Source organism: Macadamia integrifolia, unplaced genomic scaffold (genome assembly GCF_013358625.1).
Source record: "Macadamia integrifolia cultivar HAES 741 unplaced genomic scaffold, SCU_Mint_v3 scaffold_18A, whole genome shotgun sequence".
Lineage (NCBI taxonomy): Eukaryota > Viridiplantae > Streptophyta > Magnoliopsida > Proteales > Proteaceae > Macadamia > Macadamia integrifolia.
In genome coordinates, this window is record NW_024870636.1 from 109,652 (window position 1) to 126,386 (window position 16,735).

General features: G+C 41.0%; 1 protein-coding gene across 2 annotated transcripts in view; it reads right to left on the bottom strand.

The window, feature by feature from the left end:
- The window catches only part of LOC122071140 (anaphase-promoting complex subunit 1), a 114,775-nt gene that overhangs the window by 14,761 nt on the left and 83,279 nt on the right, over window positions 1–16,735 (bottom strand). For both annotated transcript variants that reach the window (XM_042635436.1, XM_042635435.1), the window contains exons 27-34: window positions 13,934–14,010; window positions 13,742–13,855; window positions 13,555–13,656; window positions 11,057–11,197; window positions 10,465–10,638; window positions 9,748–9,811; window positions 9,500–9,639; window positions 9,250–9,407 (exon numbers count right to left, since the gene is read on the bottom strand). In XM_042635436.1, coding sequence (XP_042491370.1) covers window positions 9,250–9,407; window positions 9,500–9,639; window positions 9,748–9,811; window positions 10,465–10,638; window positions 11,057–11,197; window positions 13,555–13,656; window positions 13,742–13,855; window positions 13,934–14,010 — 970 coding nt within the window. The remainder of the gene's footprint in view (window positions 1–9,249; window positions 9,408–9,499; window positions 9,640–9,747; window positions 9,812–10,464; window positions 10,639–11,056; window positions 11,198–13,554; window positions 13,657–13,741; window positions 13,856–13,933; window positions 14,011–16,735) is intronic.

Here is a 16,735-nt window from a genome sequence, read left to right on the forward strand (position 1 = left end):
TAGTAGACCTAGGGGACAACTTATCAGAAGATAACTGTAGGTTATGTACGAAGCAAACACACCCAAAAACACAGGGAGGAAAACAAAGAGAGATGCACTTGGAAAAACAATAGAGAACAAAGACTTCTTGTCAAAAACAAATGATGGTATACGATTAATCAAATAACATACAGTTGCTTTGGGACATGCATATGGAACATGATAGCACAGGCAACCTTTAGAAGGTGTCTCTTTTTCCGTTCCACCACTCCATTTTGTTGAGGAGTGTAGGAACAACCGGTCTAGTGAATCATACCATGGGTAGCACAAAATTCAAAAATATCATGTTGAACATATTCCAAAGCATTGTCAAAGCAAAAAAATTTAATAGAAGTGCCAAATTGGGTCTTTATTTCATTATAAAATATTTTGAAAATTGAAAAAAAACTTTGAACGATCCTTCAAGAGGTACAAGTCTACAACCATATGAGACGGAATCGTTCACAAAAGTAACAAAATACATAAAGCCATGCTTGTTCGTGACACAACAAGGACCACCTATGTCCAAATGGACCAAAGAAAATAAAGAAAAAACTACAAGCCACAAAATGAGAAGGAAAAGACACAATGGTGCTTTCCTAACTCACAGGCTTCACACTCTAACCTAGACACTAACTTGAAAGTAGGAAACAACAACTTTAACCTAGGTAAAGACAAATGACCTAAACGATAATGCCACCAAAAGGGAGTCACAGCACCAACAGAGTGAGCAGCAACAGAAGCAGGTACATCACAATTAAGGTAGTACAGTCATTCCTTTTCAAGGCCTCCACCAATCATCTTCCTCATATGAAGATCCTAAAAGACACAATGAGTGGGGAAAAATGGCACAAAAATTCAAAGATTTTCTAAGTTGACTAACAAACAGAAGGCTTAGTAGAAACTGAGGAACATATAACACAGAGGAAAGACTAAAACTGTACCATAACTAGAGAATGGGGCAGAAAACCCATTAAAGTATAACAAATGAGGAATGAGAATGATTATTAAAAGATGTAAACAAGGAAGACTTACCAGTCATATGGGCAGAGGCCCCGAAGTCAATGATCCAGGGAGGAGAAGTAGCAGTAAAAAAAGCAAGTGTACCTGCATGAGCTAAAGTAGTAGAGGAAGGCCCGGAAGATGTACCAGTGGATGCCTCAAGACTTTGCAACCATTGTAATATCTGAGTAATATCATCACGTGAAGGAGTAGAAGAGAAATTGCCACCCGGAAAGGGTCTTGGTGTAGAATCACCAGTAGATACTGTATCAGTACCACCATTAGACACTGCATGATTGGCCAATTGGGTCGTCCATTCTAGTTTGCCATGCTTAGCCCAATATGTATCAATCGTATGGTTGGGTTTCCCACAATGAGTGCATTGTCAATTGGCACGGTCTCCAGTCCTTGACCACCATGACCACGACCTCCCCTAGTGCCACGACCACGACCACGACCAAGACCACGACCACGACCAGCAGTAAAAGCAGAGATATCCTTGGAGGAGGTGTCAAATTTACCAGGAGAAGCAATTCGTTGAAGACGAGAGAAGGTATCATTGTATCAGCAAGTGTGGGTACACTCTTGCCAGCAATCATGTGACCCTTGACATTCTTCAGATTAGAGTTCAGACCAGCAAGAAACTTGAATATAAAGAATTCATTGAGCCTTGAGTTTATCTATATCAGTGGTGAGAGGCTAAAACACATTCAATTCCTCAACCAAGCCTTTGAAAACATTGTAGTAGTCTTAAAGAGACTTATTTGATTGCAAGAGCTGAAACAACTTCTCATATAGGTCATAAACACGGTTCATGTTCTTCTCCTGAGAATATGTATCTTTCCAATCATCCCAAACACTCTTGGCAGTGTTGTGGAACATAACATTGTCAACTATATCAACATGTTATTCCATAGCCGTATCAGAGTAATGGCATTCTCTTTCATCCAGTCACTGTAGCTACCATCAATAGTAGAAGGAGTATCAGATGTAAGGTACTTAAGTTTATCTCATGTCATGATATAAACTTTCACAGCCTGAGCCCATAGTAAATAGTTGTAACTTCCTTTGAGCTTACTAGAAGTGATAGTCACATCCACTGAATCTGAAGAATGTGTAGTGGTAGTAGGATTGGTAGACTTGTTGATTTAGATCCACACTTTGGGAGGATTTATCAGAGGAAGAAAGGCCGAGCCAAGACGGGCCTATTGATCCATACTTAAGTCCACTTGAGTGGCTAAGTTAGTAATTAGAAATAAGGGCCCACTGGGCCCATCGATTATAATGTCCTATAGGGACTATTAGTTAATTAGTCCTACTCCATGTTGGAGTTATAACTTATAAGTCTAGTCCTAGTTGTACTAGGAGTGTCTAGTCCTATTTAGAAACTAGCTCCTAATTATGTTATGATTGTTATTCTGCCCTCTTTAAATAGAGTAACCTATGTACTCATAATTTCAGATTTGAATAAAGATAGTTTGCAATCAATTGCTTAGAGCAGCTAGGATAGTTGTGGGTGAGAAGCCCAAGCTGAGATAGCCACTCCTCTCCCACTTTTCCCTTGTTTCTTCTTTATTTTCTGCATTCAATTTCCGTTCTTAATTGCTATTACTGGAGATTACCCAAGAGAGTACTAATTCTGTCCAGCCCCAATCATCCTCAATTGATCAGCCAAGGAAGACCTGAACTGAAGACCAATCGGCCTCAAGGATCTCCTCCACTTATCTGCCAGGTATTAAAAGGGGCTGTTCTACATCACTAGTGAATCAATCGATCCCTCTTTAAAGAACCATTCAAGTCTGCCAGTAGATGTTCTGCAGAATCTTGAAGTTTTCTCTCCTAGGTCAAAAAATCAAGAAAGCTTGTAACGTCACAGCTAGCCATCAAAATCTCCTCAACTTTGGAGGTTTTTGTACCCTCCCAGGGAATTTCCTTAGACCAGCTTTGTAGCTCCATTACCCTCCCAGGGACTTTCCTTCGACCAGCTTTGCAGCTCCATTGGAGCCACACAGGTCTAGCAGCCCTTCTTTCTCTCGTTCCCAACCGCAGGCTTTTTTCTTTCATATTGACTTATGTTTGGGGTGGGTTTTAGTACTTTGTTAAGTTCTTTGGGGGTTCTTTGCTAGTTATCTTGTTTGGGGTTATACATTGTGGGGGTTAGCTTCTTGTAATCTACTCCTACATTACTTGTTATCAGCCATAGCAACAAGTACCAAGGTGGCTAGCAATAACAGAGGAAGTAAAACCAATCCCAAGAGAAAAATCGATTAGGGTTTCAGGGTTTTGAAACCACCCAAAATCGATAGGTAATAGACTAGTAGCACAGAGTCCAAATAGTCAACTATTAATCATACCAGATTGATGGTAGATTAGAGATGGAAGAACAAACCAATAGTAGGTAATCTCCCAAGTAGCCGAGATGACCATAAATTAGTCCCACCAAGAAATCGATTCTTAGGGTTTTGATGTGGCATCAACCAAAGGAGACTAATCCTTGTAGAGTTATTTAACAAACGATTATATGTCAAGAATACCAGCAACCACACACATCAACCAAATAGAAGCACCACAATTGACTTAGGGAAAAAACCCTAAAAGTTATTGATTCTTTCATGGGGTATCAACCAAGGGAGCACAAATCCTTGTAGAGTTATTTACCAGACAATATAAGGCAAGAAGGCCAGCAACCACAGTAGAAGTACCAAATATATCCCACAAAGTAGCCGTAGACATCAACCAAATAGAAGCACCACAATTAATTTAGGGGAAAAACCCTAAAAGTAATCGATTCTTTGACGGACATCAACCAAGGGAGCACAAATCCTTGTAGAGTTATTTACCAGACTTTTTTTTTTTTTGGATGAATAAATATATATATTAACCCAAGAAGAAAAAATATACAAGGGAAATAAGAGGGGGGGAAGAAGGCACACTGCCAGCTAAGGGAACAAGCCCATATAAAAAAAGGATGAAACCTCTAATGGATACAAGCCCTCATGGGGAAGCGGGGGAGAATGGTAGATAGAAGGTTCCATGAGTCAATAATGAGCCTGTTCCTAGGAGAATTAGGGATTGGCCGATGCGGGAGGGAAGCAACTTTGGTGGAGACCTCAAAGGAGATGGCTATCCAAATCTTTTCAAATGAGCGGGAGTTGGACATCCATCTACGAAGGTTCCTCTCCATCCAAATATGATTGATGGTGGCACAAAAGGCTAGCTTCCCAACGATGTCACAAATGGTGGGGCTGTGAAAGGTTATGTCTATCCATAGCCATTCTCTACTGAGAGGGAGAACTCTTCTATTGGAGGGCCAATAGCGAGAAAGAACTTTCTTCCAGATGGAAGAGGAGAAGGGGCAGGAGAAAAAGAGATGATCAATATCTTCAGTTCCTCTCTAACAAAGGCAGTAAGAGGGGGGAAAAGAAATGTGGCGGTGGATGAGGCAAGACTGCGTAGGAAGGCAGTTGGTGAGACCCAGCCAAATTGTGAAGTTGTGGCAAGGTATGTGGCCTTTGAACCAAAGGACTTTATACCATATAGTTGGCTTGGCTTTAGTCCTAACAAAGTTCCAGACCGAGGAAGAGTTGAACGTCTTGGAAGGTGAAGGATTCCAGAGAATGGAGTCCTCCCTCTCTCTATGCCTGGGGCGAAAAGTAGGAAGAGAGGTCCAAATGTAGTTAAGAGAAGGAGGAAGGGGAGACGGGGCCCATCCATCATTGAGGAGGACGGAAGAGACAAGAGCCAACCTATCCAACCCCATGGAGTAAACAGTTCTAGGACTAAGAAGGTGAAGGAGGACTCCTGAAGGGTGCCAGGGATCCAACCAAAGAGAGGTAGAGGCTCCGTTCCCAATGGAATAGGAGATAGCCTCTAGCGCCAAAGGTCTTAGGCGAAGAATGCTCCACCAAACCCAAGAGGAGTTTGGACCCGGGACAGTGGACTAAATGGAGTTGGATTTGAGAAGGTATGAGTGGACCCACGAGACCCAAATACTACTCTTTTTTGAAGCAATTCTCCAGATCAGCTTAAGGATACCAGCTGTGTTCATGTCTTTAATGCACCTGAGCTAAGACCTCCCTCAGCCTTGGGGAGGCAGACAGAACTCCAGCTGGCTGGCCGGCTGGAGGAATATGGAAGAATCAGATCCTTTCCAGAGAAAGGAGCTGATAAGAGACTCAATAGCTTTGATGGTAGGGGAGGAAGAACAAAGATCCCAGACCAACAGAGGTAAATGGATTGGAGCACAGATCTGGAGAGTTCGAGATGACCCACATAGTACAGCAGCTTACTCTTCCACAGCTGATGTCGTTTCCTCAAGAGGTCCAAGATAAGGGTGCAATGATGGGTAGAGAGCCTGGCAGGAATGAGGGGGAGACCAAGGTACTTAACGGGAAGGGTTCCGAGGGAGAAACCCGTTATATCAAGAAGTCGGGCTTTCAGAGATTCAGAGATCCCAGAGGTAAAGAGAGGATATTTAAGAATATTAGTGCTAAAAGCTGAGAGGCGCTCGAAGAGGCGAAGAGAGAACATGATGTAGGAGATAGAGGTGGGATTAGCTTTAGAGAAGATCATAAGATCGTCGACGAAAGCAAGATGGGTAAGGGAAAGGGATTTACATTTGGGAATGGGGGAGATAATGTGGAGATCAGTGGAAGATTGGATGGATTTGGAGAGAACATCGAGGCCAAGGGAGAATAGGAAGGGGGATATGGGATAGCCTTGGTGGATTCCCACAGAGGGAAAGAAGCCTGCAGGGCTACCATTTACTAGAACAGAGAATCTAGAGGTGGAAATGCACGCATAGATCAATCGGACAAAATTTGGCGGAAAGGACATTTGGAGGAGGTTGTCACAAAGGAAATCCAAGTGGACAGAATCAAAGGCTTTGTGGATATCAATCTGAAGGAGAGCAGCTGAGCCATGGGATTTACACTCAAAGCCACGAACAATTTCATTGCACAAATGATATTGTTAGCAATGCTCCTCCCAGAGATAAAGGCAGATTGGTTTTGACTGACAAAGGAGTCAATGACCTTTTGAATGCGGAGAGACAGGATTTTGGCAATGAACTTGTAGATCAAGTTACAGAGGGAAATGGGTCGAAAGTCTTGCATGGAGGAGAAACCTTCAAATTTAGGAATTAGGCAAAGGAAAGTGTGATTTACACCACTGATTTGGCTAGGGTCGAAGAAGAAGCTCTTGATTGCCTGGATGAGGTCATCTTTAATGATGTCCCAACAGAAGGTGAAGAAACTCATGCTAAACCCATCACGCCCAGGAGCTTTGTTGGCTTTGTGGGATAGGACAGCAGAGGTGATTTCTTCATTAGAGGGGATGGATTGGAGAGATGGGATGAGATGCTCTGGGATGAATTTATTTATCAGGGAAGGATGGGGAGCAGGAGGGTGGCGGGGGGTGGAGGGATTAAAATGCTGTGAGAAGTAGGAGGCCTCAACTTCGATCTCCTCAAGGAAGCGAAGCACGGATCCATTCCTGGAGGAGAGGAAGGAGATGGAGTTGGCATTGGTTCGACCTTTGATAGAACGATGGAAGAAAGCACTGTTAGACTTAATACGGGACTTCTGCTCAAGAAAGCTTTCTTCTTGGGAGAGGAGAAGGGAAAGCTCCAAGAAGAGGGACTTCTCTTCTCCAGCAAGGGAAAAATTAAGGGGATCTAGCTGAAGTCTAGATTGAATGATTTCCAAATTAGATTTGCAGGAGGCGGTTCTATCAGAGATGTTGCCGAAGTATTGAGAGTTCCAAAGCTTAAGGGCAACCTTGACGTTTCTAAGCTTCCTGGAAAAGGAGATGAGCGGGGAGGAAAAGGCGTGCACAGGAATGCACCAAGCCTCATGAACCAGGGGAATGAAGTCCTTGTAAAGGGACCACATGTCGAAGAATTTGAAGGGTTTGGGACCGAAAGAGGCGGAAGGGCGGACCAGGAGAGATATGGGGCAATGATTGGATATGGTGGGAAAATCAAAAGACACGTGGGAGGAGGGAAAGGAATCAAGCCAAGCTCCATTCACAAGAACCTTGTCGAGATTGCACGCAATACGGTCAGGGCCACTATGACGATTGTTCCAAGTGAACTTGGAGCCAAACCAGCGGAGATCATTCATGCCGATGTCTTCAAGACACTCGTTGAAGGCATCAACAGAGAGGTCAATATGATAGCCAACAACTTTTCCATGGCCAAATCTAACAATATTAAAGTCGCCGGCAAGACCCTAGGGGGAGGAGTCAACAGACAGGGATAAGGATCGGAGCACATTCCAGAGGGGGAGCCTCGCAAATGAGCAGTTGAGGGCATACAAGATGGTGAGAAAGCATCTATTGGCCCCCAAGGAATCAGAAATGGAGAGATGGATATGCTAGGATGAGGCACCAAAGGAAGAGATATTAAGGAGAAGAGGGTCCCAAAGAATCCAAATTCGACCATTGGGGCAATTTGCATAGTTGGCCAGGAAAGACCAAGGAGCGATGGAGGAGGCAATGCGAGAAGCATTTGGCTCAAGGACTCTAGTTTCCAGAAGACAACAAAGGGGGGCATGGGAGGATTTAGATGCATGCTTTGTTGAGGAGTTATGCCCTCGGACATTCCAAATGGACTCGGGGATCATTTGGAGGGAGATGATGGTGGGATCAGATGGTCCTCGGAGCAGGAGGAATGCCGCTGGCCAGCAGTAGAAGAGCTTCTTTTGCGGTGATGGTATTCACGAATGGGAGATGGGTGAGAAAGGCCAGTCTTCTGGTTTGAGGCCTGGACAGAGGTGTTCAGGGGTCTCGAGCTGGCCTTTGAGAGATTAGCAGCTTTTTGGTTTTAGGGGGCATTTAGATTTGGAGGGGTTCAAAGGGGCTTTTAGGAGCTGGGTGGATGACAAACAGGGAGCAGACATTGGATCAGACAATTATAAGGCAAGAAGACCAGCAACCGTCAGTAGTAGATCATCAAAATGATCAAACAGACAATATAGAAGCACTCCATCAATGTAAGGGAGGCTTAATGCATAGTATAGGCAGCAATAGGTGGCCGCACACTACAAGAGTGTGGAACAAGAATTGAAATCAGCAGAAAGGAGAAGGAAAACCCTTGATCTGATTACTGAGGCTCTGATACCATGTTACAGACCAGAATCTAAGTAACCAAACCAAGAGAAAACAAAGAGAAAGAGAGAGAAAGAAGAAGAAAAGGAGAGAAAGAGAAACCACCAAACTTGTGTGCTAGAGGCAGCCTGTGACAGTGAAAATTGTGTCCAATCGCAGACTGCCCCACATCTATATATAATTCAAAATATGGTGTAAGTTAGGGGACAGAAATACCCTTAACCTACTTATTTCAATAAGTAAAGAGAAAATAAAATAAATAGGGCAGAATACTAAGCCCTATACGACAAAATCGCCCCTAGAACTTTACCAAGCTGAGTTACTCCTAACTTGCTGGGATGCGCCTCTTTCCTCTTACTTTCATCTCTCAGCCATCTCTTTAACATTTCCTATTTTCTTATTTTCTTCATTCCTCCATTTTTGTTTGGACCTCAGTTTTTTTCCTACTTTGTTTTTGCACGGATCCTTGTAGCCGACCCCACTAAGTTGGGATAAGGCTGAGTTTGTTGTTGTTGTTATGCTTATATGGGACATAGAAGCAATATCAATGCAATGTGATAAAATTATGCTAGTAATGACTTAATGAGAAGCTCGACATAAAATAAACAAAGTATAGGATATAATATAACCATATTCATCGAAAAACAAACCAATTAGCATAAATCAAAGTAAACTTTTGAAGTTTTAATAAGGCATTCTGTCATCTTCGACCCAAGAAAGAGCCTAGACACCTAGGCAATGCCTTGACAATTATGGGATAGATGCTTAGGTCAGTTGAAAGATCTACAGACATTTCTCTGTTTCTTGTTTGGAGTTTATGAGAAACATAAAGAGATGCACAGTTTCTATTTTCTCATTGATCTCGGATACAATTTGGTATAATGCAAAATGCTTGGAGATGGTCACCACGCCTTTGGAAATCTGGTTCAAGTAGAATCAGAAAATATTTGATGGGATGTAACAGAACTTTCAAAGGCTTCCCCTTTTCTGTTCGTCCTATCTTTACCCCACACCCATTTCCTTTCTACTAAATATGAAGGGGACTGTCAATATAACAGAATTAGGGGCCAAAAAAAGATATATCATAGACAGGAAAATGAAAATGAAAGTTTAATTACTTGCCTGCTGTTCCAGGAAGGGTCACAACACAGTTGTGCAAAAGCTATTAAGCTTGGATCAGTTGAGAAAGTACTGACCAACTGATCAACCTTAAATGAACCAGGTTCATCATTTCCTCTTATACTTGCAGTACAAGCTCTCAGACTTGTCAAATCACACGCCTGAAATCAGAAAAAAGGTTATGAAAGCACTGCATTATGATGGATTCAAGAGATGATCAGCAAGCTGCAAACCATAAATGCAACTATATGACCTTGTGCATTGCCCGTGACAACAATGACTGACATCCAATAGGATCATCGACATAGGAACAAGCTCCAACTTTTCGCTTGATATAAATGATGCCACAGTTAAATGGGTTGTTCTTGTCGACAGAACTCCACCAGGGTTTATCTGTACAAGCAATGACACAAGGAATTAAATATTACAATGTTTTGAAGACTTAAGATCTCTAATAATCTACAACTAGCATAACTCGGGCAAGGAAATTTGTTCTACTACCTTCAGGAACAAGCTCTATGACTTGAGGCCAATACCTGGGTCCACAAACTCGTACTGTCTTCAGCTACACGTATGATTTGCAATGTTAACTAATCAGTGATATAAAAGCAGTAAAACTTGAGCTGTTTCATCGTGGAACTACCAAACAGCTTTCTCAGCACCAAGATTATCAGTCGATGTAAATGTACGAGTCAAATGGTTTCCAGCATCGTTCGAGTTTTTGAAAACTCTGATTGCCTTAAAAGCAATTTATTGTTCACTACCGTTTCACCTAAAAGCTCGAACTGTTAGGAAATGGCAGCATAAAAGTATACTGCAACGCTCCCCCACACATGCAGGCCAAGATCCCATGGTCGTTGCACGTGGAGCTTACGCGGCATTTCCTTGGCACGGCACTAAGGGAGAAGAAGTGTTGGCTGTTATCCGTTTTGCACTTCCCAGGAGTCGAACACTCGACTTCTATGCCCTGATACCATGTTCGCTACCGTTTCACTTAAAAGCTCGAACTGTTAGGAAGGGCAGCATAAATATATACATCAACATTTTTCCTCTTGAATAATTTGAATTTTGAAGGTTGGTAGCTAATTCTTCCAAACTGAGTAAGACTTAAATCATCTAATACAAATCTATTTCTCATTTCAGCAAAAGGGCAAATTATCCTGAAATTTTATGAATGCAAACCTAAATGTGAGCAACAGTTAATTCTACACAACTTACAACAGCACGTTCTGGCAGAATACAAGGACTGATCTCACAAAAGCTTGTCTCCGCATAATTTTCTGTTTCTACAGTAGTCACCTCAAGAGGTGCATAAACAGGAAGACCAGTATCAACATCAATTGTTTGCACCCAGCGAGCTTCAGCAGCAAGGACGTACAAGTGCCTGAATGCCTGGAGAATGACACTTCAAGCGAATTATACACGAGATAAACAAGAAATACTACAAACCAATTCCAAGTGGAAGGGAAGATGTAACCTCCCTTCTTTTACTGTTAACATGAAAACCTATAATGAGGCAGGGGTTCAACATCAGTTGGGCACAGCATGACCCTATGGATCAAAAGCCATGCCCATCAGTAAGAAAACATCCATAGTTGTTTTTCCAGACTTAGTGGGATACTTATTTTCCAGAAATCCCAAATGGTTTAATATGTTCAAACGGTTAGTACAATCAACTCGATTGGTTTGGGCCTAGTAACAGCTGTACAGAAGAGATGCAGCTAAACTTCAACTCTGCTCCCCATCCGGAGGATTTCTGAAGAAACAGTTATTTCTTGACACCTGAACTGTTGATCAAGTTGTTACATACCTGAAGATGGCAACGGTTGTCATTTGGTCCATTAGGTAAGCGTGGATAGAGAGTAATCAGTAGAGAAGCAATAGCAGTATTGCTTGTTGAGAAAGTATGCATTCCACCACCAAGAAACAAGAAACCAATTGCTAAGCTCACCTAAAAGGTGAAGAGAAATAAATTTATTAGACACAGACACAATAAATCTATACTAAAATATTGAGCCAGAAGCTATGATCGAAGAAATGAATAAGCTATGGGGAAGGGGTTTGTGCACGGTCGTGCATGGTGCACTACCATGCACAAAAACATTGGATGGGGGATGAGGGTCTACGGTGTCAACCCCATCCCACAGCTGTGTGTATGGCCGTGTACCATGCACGATCATGCACAAAACCTTTCGTCAAAAGCTATTTTACACTAGGCTTTCTCCTATTCTCCTAGAAACAGAATTTTTAACTTAACAAGAAAAGATGCCCAATCTATATCCATCAATAAACTTATATTTCAATTTATTCCAAAGAAACAATTTGTAGAAAGTATATCTAAAGCAGGATTCCAGCATGAAAATAGCTTCAAAGCCATTGTACAATCAAATGATAAACCAACAATAAAATCTCATCAGGTTATTGGTTCCTCTAAAAAAATGGGATCCTGGAAAAAAATATAAAAGTTACCTCAACACTTTTATTTGCTAAAGATCAAAGATACATAAACCCCATAGGTTCAGAATAATCAATTAATGATACTTCTGGTAGAAGTTCAACTGAATTCCACTTTCATCATAATTAATAGAGACCTTTGCATAAATCAAGCTCCCCAATTTTTTTCAAAATGACAGGTAACACCAGAGGGGAATTTCCCGGGAATTGGAAAAAATATGTCCTTTTGTTTGCAATATGAAAGTGAAACTTAAGGGACTTCTATTTCAAGCAAAGATTAACTACTTAAAGTGACTAAAAAATAAGAGAAAATCATAAAAAAATGGTTTCATGAATTGAAAATCTGTATGCTCCATCCAAATGTGGTTGACAGAGGCACCGAAGGCAAGCTTACCAGCGACATCATAGATATATTCACCCCCATAGGTCATGTCCACCCATATCCACTACCTAGAAAGAGAAGCAATCTTCTATAACTTAGCCAGAAGTTTCCCATGAGGCCTTGCCAAACTTTGGAGGAGAAGGAGCAATCAAAAAAGAGATGATCAACGTATTCCCTAGCATTCCAGGAAAGATAACAGCAGGGGGAGACCGAGATCTAGCGATGAATGAGAAACGATTGCGTTGGGACGAAGTTAGAGAGGGCTCGCAAACGGTGAATCTATGGCAGGGGGTGTAGCCCTTAAAACACATGATCTTGTGCCAGGGAGACAAGGGGCCACGGGATCGCCTAATCCAGGTTTTATTTAATGACATCTTACATTCACACTTTAAGATGACCCCACCATGTCAGCACTCATGGTGTAAATGCATTGACCCAAACGATCCAAGTAGCAAATATGAAAATTTCAGTAAATCCTTATTGGGTGCAGGAATGGTGAAGAGAGAGAAAGAGAGCTTATATTGGGGAGGAGTGTGCATGAAGAGAATAGAGAGAGATTGTAGTGGAGAAGAGGCAAGGGAGACATGACACAATTTGGAGTCCTGACTCTTCAACCCATTAAGATCTAATGTCTCCCAGGACCCATCAACATTTGGGTGTATTCATGGCTTGGGTGGTAGGCTTTTTCTGCCCCTATTTTAAACAACATTAATGGTCTATTGCAAACAAGAATACAGCTTACATTATTGTTTATTTTGCCTTGTAATATCCTGTATTAAACTTCTGTTATATATTTATCACATATTTTGCATAATAACTCGTGTATATGTTTTCCTTTGAAAGAAAAAAAAAGGACAGCTAAAAGACCAGCCATGGTGTATGGAGATAAATGTTGGGCTACAAAGAAGACATACATAAACAAAATAAGTAAAGCCTAGATGGGGATGTTAGAAATTTAAGAGTGGCTCCTATAGAAAAATAGTTGAAGGAAATTTGGTTGACGTGGTTTGGGCATGTAAACAAAAGGTCAGTATACAAAAACAACTCAGCCTTATCCCAACTAAATGGGGCTCGCTACACGGATCCTTGCCCTCCAATCAGCTCTGTTCGACGTCATACTTGATACAGGCCTAAGCTGTGCATGTCTTTCCTCACCACTTCTTGTGAGGTCATTTTAGGTCTACCCCTAGCTCTTTTAATTACTTCAATCTGAATCAAATCACTCACCCGGATTGGAGCATCCAAAGGACTCCATTGAACATGGCACAACGATTACAAAATTACAAAGTTCAGCAAAATATTTCGCCAATTTAGATGGAGATGTAGTGAAATTGAAATATTCCACTTATTTGTATCTTTTTTTAGCCAAAATTGGGAACAGTGTGGCATTAATGAGTTTAAAAAATATTAACCACGGGCAAAAATAAAGAGTTCAACATCCCATAGAGGTGCAAAACATATTGCAAACTTACAGCCATTTGGATACCATAACTAGCATGCCCATCTGCAGGGTTTCGACTTCGAAGAAATCTCAACAACCGAAACGTCTGTAGATGTCCTGAGCCTGCCATAACCTGTCCACACATATTAGCAGCAGATTTCCCATAGTTTTACACCAGAATCTGAATTCTCATTAAGACAAGGATAAAATCTTCTTACGACAGAAAGGGAAAGAACAATGAGGTGCAGGCATATCTCTAATGTGCCTCGATCTACATACTGAGACAATCCCTTGGGTAATGTAATCCCACTTGTAACAGAGACAGGCTTGATCTGCAAATGTTGGTGAATGATTTCTCAATTTCCCAGCCATCAGAGATACGTAAACCAGCATCAAGAGAGAGATCATACCTCATTTAGAAAGTAGACAGCATAATTGTAAAGTAATTCTTGTGCATCACCATTTCTGGTTCCAGCATATCTCAATCCTACGCACATTCAATTCACCATTAATGGAACTGCAATTGAAAAATGAAACCAACTGCAGCTTTTAATTATAATTTAGAGAAATTTACTGCTTATTGCTTAGTCCTCCAGTGGTAGCTTTAAGCCTTTAATTGATGCCTAACCATCGAAGAAAGGACATAGATACTTCACTCAGATCAATAATGAACAACAACATCAGATCCGCTGGTAATGTGCCAAAACTATTTGATTTCTCTTTACGACCTTAGGGTAGGCTTGTTAGTTAGGCATATAAGCATGCATTCAACTGATTAGAGTTGATCTTAAGCAGCAAAGAGTTCTTTTTTTTTTTTTTTTTCAAAACAGAAATAGAATAAAATCAATTAACATCTATAAGGGAAAAAACCAGGGATAAGCAATATACTGTTAGTATTTAACTCAGAAAAATGGCAAATAGAGAAAATAAGATAACACCACAGGCAACATTTTAACTTTTAAGTATCCTATCATATCCACCGGACCACCAATACTAATCGATATGTATCATATCTTTAAGGTTCCGATGCGATATCTTAAATATATATATATATATATAAATATCAACTTTGATACCTGTCAATACACTCGATACATCTCTTACAAACTACAAAACACAATCCAGGACTGCAAAATACTTGCTAAGAGCAGTTGTAAGGGATAATTTGGTAAAATCAACTTTATTCTTTGCTTCTACAGGAAAAAAGGACTCTAGTATTAGAACCTTAGAATAGGTTTTTCTTTTTTAAATTTATTTTTTAATTCTTTTTTTTTTTGGGGGGGGTGAGCAAATAAATTCATTAACAAGGGGGAAGAATATACAAAGGAAGAGGGGGGGGCAAGCCACAAGGAACAAGCCCTCAACGGAGGGAGAGACTACTCAGGGCTAGAAGCCCAACTAAAAAAAAGGGCATACATCAATGGGGCGCTATGGTGGTGGGGGAGTGACCCCAGAAAGCAACAATAAGCCTGTTCTTTCCGGAGTCCGAAGCAGTACAATGATGCAGGAAACTAATCTTAGACGAAACATCATAGTAGATGGCTTTCCAAATCTTATCATAAGATCGGGAATTGGAAGCCCATCTACGCAAATTGCGCTCCATCCAGATGTGGGTAACCGATGCACCGAAGGCGAGCTTCCAACTGTATCACAAATAAAGGAACCTTCAAACATCATATCAATCCAAATCCATTCCTGGAAAAAGGGAGGATGGGCCGACAGGAAGGCTAGCAGGAGCTGAGGACCTTCTTCAAGATGGTGGAAGCAAAAGGGTAGGAGAAGAAAAGGTGGTCAACATTTTCAATACTTGATGCGGATCCAGATTCCAAAGACTGAAATCGGATCGCTTAGGGCCCACAATAAAGTAGTAAACTCAAAATATAAAGAGTAACGGCAGTTCTATAAATAAACTGAAGTTTAAGGGAATGGCAGAGTTGTAAATAAACAGAAATTATAATAAGCTACTTGGGAGAGGGGACATGAAGGGGATTAATAGTTATCTAGTGGGGATAAACTAGGAAACAAATAGAAATATGGGAGATAGGAGAATTAAAGGAAAACAGAAGGGTATAACAGGAAATCAGAATAAAAGAGAATGAATTAATAACTCACGATTCTGTTGGGGCTGTATTCAAACTCTAGACAGCCAAACAAGAGGCGGTAGACCAGAGAACAAAAAAAGGGGAAGGAACTCCCTCGATTCTGTCACAGCTTGGTCTAATACTTCAAGTAAACAATCGCCTCAACCTGCCCTCCCAAGAATACGAAGACTCAACCTGAAAGAACCTGCAATGAGAGCGATTGGAGGATCTGAACCAGATCTGGCGGTAGGTGAATGTCAGCTCTGGCTGCTGTGGATCTCACAAATCAGAAGCTCTTCCGATCTCAGATTCAAGTATCTGAATCGCCTTAGGGCTTGCTACTGCTCCTCCAAGTATCAAACCAACAGCTATGGTGTTAAGGAGATCGACTCACCTGTTTGGTACTACAAGCATGGTTTAAAGTATCTCCGATACTGATACGATATCCTCCGATACGTATCTTAAATTTAGCCGATCGATACGATACACACCGATACGATACATGAAAATTTTAAAATCCTTTCGTATCGATATATATCCTATGATACATATCGATATGCACCAATACACTATCGATACGTACTGATACTCTATGGAAAATATAAAATCAAGGTAAAATATACATTTCGGTATGTATCAGTACGTATCGGTGAGTATTTGTATTTATCGATCGGTACGTATTGATGAGTATCAGTACGTATCGGTGAGTATCGGTATGTATCGATCAATACGTATCGATGAGTATCGGTATGTACCGATACAATGCGCTACGGTCATATAATTGCCAAGATGAGTATTTTTTTTCAGAAAACACGAATTTTTGAGGGGTTTTTGTTCCAAAGTTGTTGCCAGTCATATTTCTCTCTAACTAAAGTGGAAATCAAGGTTGGGAACAAGGATTTTACATTTATGGGACAACTACAAACCTTGAATTCTTAGTGCGATACCCTCAATTTAGTGTTTATGCATAATACATGTTATCAATAGTTTTTTTTAATAAAATTTTTATGCAAAAGTGTTTAAAAAGGTGTTTCATAATCTATCTTAGGCGTATCTCCGATACGATACGATACGATACCCTCCGATACGTATCTTAATTTTGATCGACCGATACGGCGAGCGATACCGATA